The following is a 6,961-nucleotide window of genomic DNA, read 5'->3' on the forward strand; positions in this document are numbered from 1 at the left end:
TAAAATTTTAAAATATTTACTAAAAATAGAAAAATATTTACTAAAAATAGAAAAATATAAAAAATAAAAAATAAAAAATTCAATTATTAAAAAATTAAATTCAAAAAATTAAAACCAAATACATTGTATAATTTTTTAATTTATCTTGTCGAAGTGAATTTAAAAATTTAAGGTTGCGTTTGGTAGAGTTTTAGAATTATGATTTGAGAATAGAGTTGTATTTTGAGTTTGTGAGTTTTAAAATTGTGATTTAAATGTGAAAAATTTGTTTGGTTATGAGTTTTAAAAAGAGTTTGAATTGAGTGATGTGACATATAATATTACAAAGTGGGTGTTTTGAAAAGTATTTTAAAAAGTGAGTATGAAATTAATTTTTTAAAACTGTAACCAAACAACACACTCAAATTAGAAGGTATAATTAAATTTCAAAAATTCTACCAAACAAAGCCTAAATTTTTTTAAAAACTTAAAAAAAAATTCATTACAAGCAAAAATAAGTTAAAACAAACCAAAAATTAAAATATAAAAAATAAAAAATAAAAATTAAAAAAAGAGGATTGATTAAGACTTTTTCAAAACTCTCACCTCCACCACCCTCACCACCCTCCCAACACGTGAGGGTCGGAGATTGGGTGAGAAGAAAAAATGAAAAAAATAAATATGGACCAATCAAAATCAAATGAGTCAGAGGCAGTGGAGTGGAGGAGAAAGTGGTCTTAAACATTTTTGTTAAAAAAAAAGGCACCTCCCGAAACACGCCGATGACTTTAATAAATCCTCAAGTTGATCTGATTTCTCTGGAAGCATCCTAACCCTCCACTCTCTTTGGCACTCTAAACTAAACCCTTTTTAGAACTCTCCAGAACCCAAGCAAGCCCCTCATCTCTCTCTCTCTCTCTCCATAAAAACCCCTCTCCTCAATCCCCTTCCCCTAATCTCAAATAAACTCCATAGCAATTATACATTCTCCCTCTACATATTCGTTTCACTTTCTTTCTCTAGATTCAAGTCGAAATGGATGAGGATTTCGATATTCCAGCGGCCCAGGGGATGAACGAGGATTTCGACATGCCGGACCAGAGTCCGATCATGAAGGTCGGTGAAGAGAAGGAGATCGGGAAGCTAGGGTTGAAGAAGAAGCTTCTCAAGGAAGGTGAAGGTTGGGACACTCCTGAAAATGGCGATGAAGTTGAAGGTAATAATGTCCTAATTATTCAGTCAATCTTATCAATCGTTTTTTTATGTAGTGTTCGTTTTGATCTGATTTTTTTGGATTAATTGGATTGAACTTCAGTTCATTACACTGGGACTTTACTTGATGGTACTCAGTTCGATTCGAGTCGTGATAGGGGAACACCGTTTAAGTTCACTCTTGGCCAGGGTAAGGGTTTCGTAATCTTTTCCTTATTTGATAGATCGTTATTGATTGTTTTACGTACTTTTAATTCAAGTATTACATCATCTGATTCGTACTGTTCGTATTTAATTAGCTAAAGAAATAAAAATCTTTATGCTAATCGTGATAAATGTAGTTCACGATCTTGTTCAATAACTTCGCAGAAGAAAAAAGCAAAAGATATTGTGAGAAAGGATGTACGGTTGCTTGACTTGTCAAGAAACACCCCATCATTAAATTAGTCAAGTATTGATGAAACCTAGTGATTTCTTTCGTTATCTGGAAAGTCAAAGTGTTAAGGATTGGTTCCTCTTTTGCTCAAAAGTTCCTTGTTTGCCTCTATTTTATTTATTTTGTTCAATGTTTTCTTCAATATGGTGCTTGTTTGTAGGAGAAACTTGGCATTGTAAGGCCATCTCCAATCCTTCATCAAATCTGTCATCAAATTCAACTTTGATGAAAAATGCCTAAAAAGTTAGCTCCAACCCTTTCAACAAATTGATATCAAATAGGGAGAGAGTTAATTTTTTCATCAAATCGAGGGGGCTTTATCCTTTCATTAAATTTGTAGGTGACTGTTGGACCGGATGTCGTCCCGGACAAGGGCTGCAAATGAACCGAGTTGTTCATGAACAGGCTCGGCTCGGCTTGGCTCGGTTCATTTAGTAAATGAGCTAAGCTCGAGCTCGAGCTCGAGCTTGCGTAAGCTTGGCTCGCCAAGCTCGGCTTGTTTATCTTTATTTAAATTATATAATAAATATATTATTTATATATTAAATAATATATAAATATATATAAATAATAATATAAATACATTATTTATATATTAAACAATATAAATAATATTTTTTATTTAAATATTTTTATTTAAATAATATAAATAATATTAAAAAAAATTATCGAGCTGAGCTTGAGTTTCATTAATGTTAACGAGCCGAGCCGAGCCGAGCTCGAGCTTAATACACGAGCTCGATAAATAAACGAACCGAGTTCGAGCTCAGCAAAGCTTGGCTTAGTTCGGTTCGGTTTGTTTGCAGCCCTAGACAACTGGTTTTGGGAAGAATTTGATGCAAATTTACTCTAGACTGGATGTCCGGCCGGATAATTGCCTTGATTTGATGAAACCATTGGAATGCATCGATGAAAAATTTGATGAAGCGTTGAAGATGCTCTAAGAAGCTTGTAGTGGTCAATCTTGTTAGGTATGAAAAATGTTTTCTGCCTTTAATGGGTGGAAATTGTTTTTATTCCCAAATCAGTTAATGTCCTTGTTGAAAGCGTGTTCCATTGACTTTTAGGTCGTACCAATCACAAAAACAAAGTGCAAATTATGTGTTTTTTTGGCCGAGGAGCATATTAACTGAAGTATTACTGCTCCTGGGAAAGTAGGACATTTTTATTTCTATTCACTTTGCTCTGTTTTGACAATTTTGGGAAGAATGACTGAATGCTGCCTGGGCTTGTGGCTTCTTCTTTATTTGTTTATTTTTTTACCTTGCCAAGGAATTCTAGAAGGTTAAAATATGTTGGGCGTGTTTGGTTTGTGTTTGTAGAGTAGTTTTTGAGATAAAAAGTACGAAAATTTGTTTGGTTTGTATTTTTTCAGAAATGGTTTTGAAAAATTGTTTTGGGAGAGAGTTTTAAAAAAAGTGATTGATTTGATGTGTATGAGAGAGAGTGATTTTGGAAAGTAGGTAATTAAACAAAATTTTGAGATTTTTTTGGAAAAAATTTGTTTGGTTTGATTACTCTTTAAAATTTGTTTGTAGAGAATTTTTTCCAAAAATTTTTCTGAGAAACGAACCAAACAAAGTTGTGTTCTTATGATTGGCTGGAAGTTTTGTTTGCATAAATTTTGCCCCTTTGAATGAGAACGGTAGTTCGTGACATCCATGTTTTTGCTATGACAGGACAAGTAATAAAGGGTTGGGATGAAGGTATCAAGACAATGAAGAAAGGAGAAAATGCTATTTTCACTATTCCATCTGAGCTTGCCTATGGTGAATCTGGTTCTCCTCCAACCATTCCCCCCAATGCTACTCTCCAATTTGATGTAGAATTGCTATCCTGGGTCAGTGTCAAAGACATTTGCAAGGATGGTGGAATATTCAAGAAGATACTTGCTGAAGGAGAGAAATGGGAGAATCCCAAGGACCTTGATGAAGTTTTAGGTATACTAAAATGTTCATACTCCTTGCAGATTCTACATAAAAGTATGTATGTGGTAACTTGAATTGAACATTCCATTATGTGCCTCTGCATTCTATTGCAGTGAAGTTCGAAGTGCATCTTGAAGATGGAACCTTGGTTGCAAAATCAGATGAAGTAGAGTTCACTGTTCAAGAGGGTAAAGCTTCACGAGATCTTGTTAATGGTTTTTACTGTTGCATAATTAGATTTTCTGTGTTCTAGTCTTGAGTTTCTCATATATAATCATTTGTAAACAGGATATTTCTGCCCTGCTCTTGCTAAAGCTGTGAAAACAATGAAGAAAGGAGAAAAAGTTCTTCTAACTGTGAAGCCGCAATGTATGTTGATCATTAGCTGATAATTTACTTGTTGCCTATTTTTGTTTACTTTCGAAGCATTCTTTTTTCAGTTGTGCATTTTCTTATAGTTCTTCCATTCATTTGGTTTCAGATGGGTTTGGAGAGAAGGGCAAGCCAGCATCCAGTGATGGTGGTGCAGTACCCCCAAATGCAACAATGCAGATAACTCTTGAGTTGTTGTCATGGAAGACTGTGACCGAAGTAACAGATGATAGGAAGGTTATTAAGAAGACCTTGAAGGAAGGGGAGGGATATGAGCGCCCGAATGAAGGAGCTGTTGTCCAATGTTAGTCTCGAAGTTCTTCTATGCCCCCACCTCCTTTTTTCCTTCAGTTTGCTTTTGTTTGACAACCTTGGCATTTGGATACATGGTTACTTGTCAAATTTATGTGGTGTCTGTTTTTGTTTGTACATTTTGGCAGTGAAATTGATTGGTAAGTTGCAAGATGGTACCATCTTCCTTAAGAAGGGTCAAGATAATGATGAAGATCTGTTTGAGTTCAAGACAGATGAAGGTGCTGTCACTTATCCGAGTCTTGATTTAAATGTTGCGAGTTTGTCATTTCTCATTTGTGACATTATTTGGGTGTTTTGATGGCTTAAACAGAGCAAGTCATTGTTGGGCTTGACAGAGCGGTGATGAAAATGAAGAAGGGTGAGGTGGCATTACTGTCTATTGCACCAGAATATGCCTTTGGTACATCTGATTCAAAGCAAGAATTGGCTGTGGTCCCTCCGAACTCAACTGTTTACTATGAAGTCGAGCTGGTTTCCTTTGTCAAGGTTACTCAATTACATTTGCCTACAGGTTTGCATTTTAATGTACACTATGTGTTTGGGGAACATGTTTGAGTACTTCATGTTTGTTCTTCAGGAGAAGGAATCCTGGGATATGAACACCCAAGAAAAAATTGAAGCTGCTGGGAAGAAGAAGGAAGAAGGAAATGCTTTGTTCAAGGCGGGTAAATATGCCAAGGCCTCAAAGAGATATGAGAAGGTATTCTTTTAGAGGAACATCACAATGTGAACTGGCTGTCTATCTGTATTTTGCAACACCATGCTGAACTTTCCGTTGTTGTGCAGGCTGCAAAATACATCGAGCATGATACTTCCTTCAGTGATGGGGAGAAGAAACAGGCCAAAGCATTGAAGGTTACTTGCAATCTCAATGATGCGGCTTGTAAGCTAAAATTAAAGGAGTACAAGCAGGCAGAGAAGCTGTGTACGAAGGTACAGTATGTTTTGAGAATGAAGCACTTATTAATAATTATAATCTGTTAGTTGAGCAAAAAAATTAGAACTTCACTATTTTCATCCCCTTGCTATGTTTTGGAGTTCTTCTGTCATCTGCTGTGCTGAATTTACGTGGAATATTATTGTATGCAGGTATTAGAGCTTGAGAGTAGTAATGTGAAGGCACTCTACAGGAGGGCCCAAGCCTATATCAACATGGCTGATTTGGATTTGGCAGAGTTTGATATCAAGAAAGCTCTTGAAATTGACCCGAACAACAGGTACTTGCTGTGCCTGTATTAGTTATTTCATGTGGGAATTTTGTGCCGTGGTTTGCAATTTCTGTGAAGTAGCACTATTTTTATTGAATTTGTTGGTTTTGCTTTTTGGTCAGGGATGTGAAATTAGAATACAAAACATTGAAGGAGAAGATGAAGGAATACAATAAAAAGGATGCCAAGTTTTACGGCAACATGTTTGCAAAGTTGAATAAGTTGGAGCCAGTGGAGCCTAATGTAAACCTCTAGCAATGTGCAGTTTGCGAAATTGAGTTAATATGGTTTTACTTTTTTTGTAATATAAATAAAAAAAATGCTAGTGTTTTCATGTTATCTGCTTCTTCTGATGGTGTGTTCCTCACTTTGCAGAAAGGAGCTACCAAGGAATCAGAGCCTATGAGCATAGACAGCAAAGCACAAGTGGAGTTCGAATTGGACTGCTAAACTCGTTTTATGGTTTCTATTCCATTGTTTTTTGTTTTTTCGTTTCTGTTTTTTTAAGATCTATTTGTAGGACTAGTTGGTCTTTTGGCAGACATAAAAGAGTTTGTAATGGATTTCTTGTGGGGATTTGCTTATTGGATTTCCATATGGGAATTTGCTGACATAATTGTAGTGCGAAACCATGGCTAATGAATGAGAATTGGTCAAATGCATTTTGAGTGTGATTGTGTTATGGTTCCATCAATGAGTGGTGGTTCCATTTATGCTAAATCCTACCTTTCGAGTTTGTTTCAGTGAATTGATTGAATCGTGTCTTGTTTGTGTTCTGTTTTGTCATTGGAATTGCTCATGAATGAGAATTGGTCAAACGCATTTTGAGTGATTGTGTTACGGTTCCATCAATGAGTGGTTCCATTTATGCAAATCCTACCTTTTGAGTTTTTGTTTCAGTGAATTGATTTAACCGTGTGTTGTTTGTGTTCTGTTTTGTCATTGGAATAGGTTCAAACTGCTATGCCTCCATCTGTGGGGTGAGTTTTTATTTTTCTTTACTCAGCTGCCATAGGTGTAGGAGTAGGTGTGTAACGGGCGTGTGCCTCACCCTGCCGTGGAATATTGGTAGAGTACCTTTGACGCCCCTATCGCTTACCATGGCAGTTAGTCTGAAGGGCTTTGTAAATGAGCTCCTTTATTATTTATTTATTTATTTTTGGGCTTGTAAAAATATTTGTTTGTTGTACATGTGCTCAGGAAAATTGGTTTTTTAGTTGGTTCTGTAGGTAATCTGTGTTTACTAGAGTGAGCTCTGGATAGGTCCTCGGATTTCCTAGGTTTGCAAAGGATGGGTATGGTGCCACTAATTTGTGCCATAAATAATGCATTCCTGTTGCAAATACAGCTGCAAGGGCTAGGGAAATGCAGCCGGTGCCGTCACATGCCTCAGTCAATGTTAACAAAATGAAAAATGCTCTATAAATTGATAAAATTAAATTTAAAAAATACATGCATGTATCAAAGCAAGTGTTTTTGGGGCACTTTTTGCTTGCTTTCAAAATGAAGTT

The 6,961-nt window shown here is 35.9% G+C and overlaps 1 protein-coding gene across 2 annotated transcripts; it reads left to right on the plus strand.

Moving 5' to 3' along the window:
* The first annotated feature begins 612 nt into the window (after window positions 1-612).
* LOC114280733 (peptidyl-prolyl cis-trans isomerase FKBP62) lies at window positions 613-6,108 on the plus strand. Of its 2 annotated transcripts, none has more exons than XM_028223107.2 (13): window positions 613-1,195; window positions 1,295-1,381; window positions 3,307-3,567; window positions 3,669-3,743; window positions 3,844-3,924; window positions 4,037-4,231; window positions 4,368-4,460; window positions 4,553-4,728; window positions 4,820-4,942; window positions 5,029-5,175; window positions 5,332-5,459; window positions 5,573-5,728; window positions 5,826-6,108. In XM_028223107.2, the coding sequence occupies exons 1-12, from the start codon at window positions 1,015-1,017 to the stop codon at window positions 5,703-5,705; spliced, it is 1,680 nt and encodes a 559-aa protein (XP_028078908.2). In that variant the 5' UTR covers window positions 613-1,014; the 3' UTR covers window positions 5,706-5,728; window positions 5,826-6,108. The 2 variants fall into 2 exon arrangements, with proteins under 2 accessions (XP_028078908.2, XP_028078907.2); XM_028223106.2 differs by having other exon boundaries at window positions 666-1,195; window positions 5,573-5,693.
* Window positions 6,109-6,961: the final 853 nt, after the last annotated feature.

Source organism: Camellia sinensis, chromosome 14, assembly GCF_055761805.1.
Source record: "Camellia sinensis isolate YWXY chromosome 14, ASM5576180v1, whole genome shotgun sequence".
In the NCBI taxonomy this organism is placed as follows: domain Eukaryota; kingdom Viridiplantae; phylum Streptophyta; class Magnoliopsida; order Ericales; family Theaceae; genus Camellia; species Camellia sinensis.

What these genes read in the sequence shown, in the direction of transcription:
- LOC114280733 (XM_028223106.2), top strand. Translation starts at nt 1,015, where the DNA reads ATGGATGAGGATTTCGATATTCCAGCGGCCCAGGGGATGAACGAGGAT. An exon ending in GGACCTTGATGAAGTTTTAG is followed by an intron (nt 3,568 to 3,668) that starts GTATACTAAAAT and finishes ATTCTATTGCAG; the next exon opens with TGAAGTTCGAAGTGCATCTT. An exon ending in CAGAGAAGCTGTGTACGAAG is followed by an intron (nt 5,176 to 5,331) that starts GTACAGTATGTT and finishes TATTGTATGCAG; the next exon opens with GTATTAGAGCTTGAGAGTAG.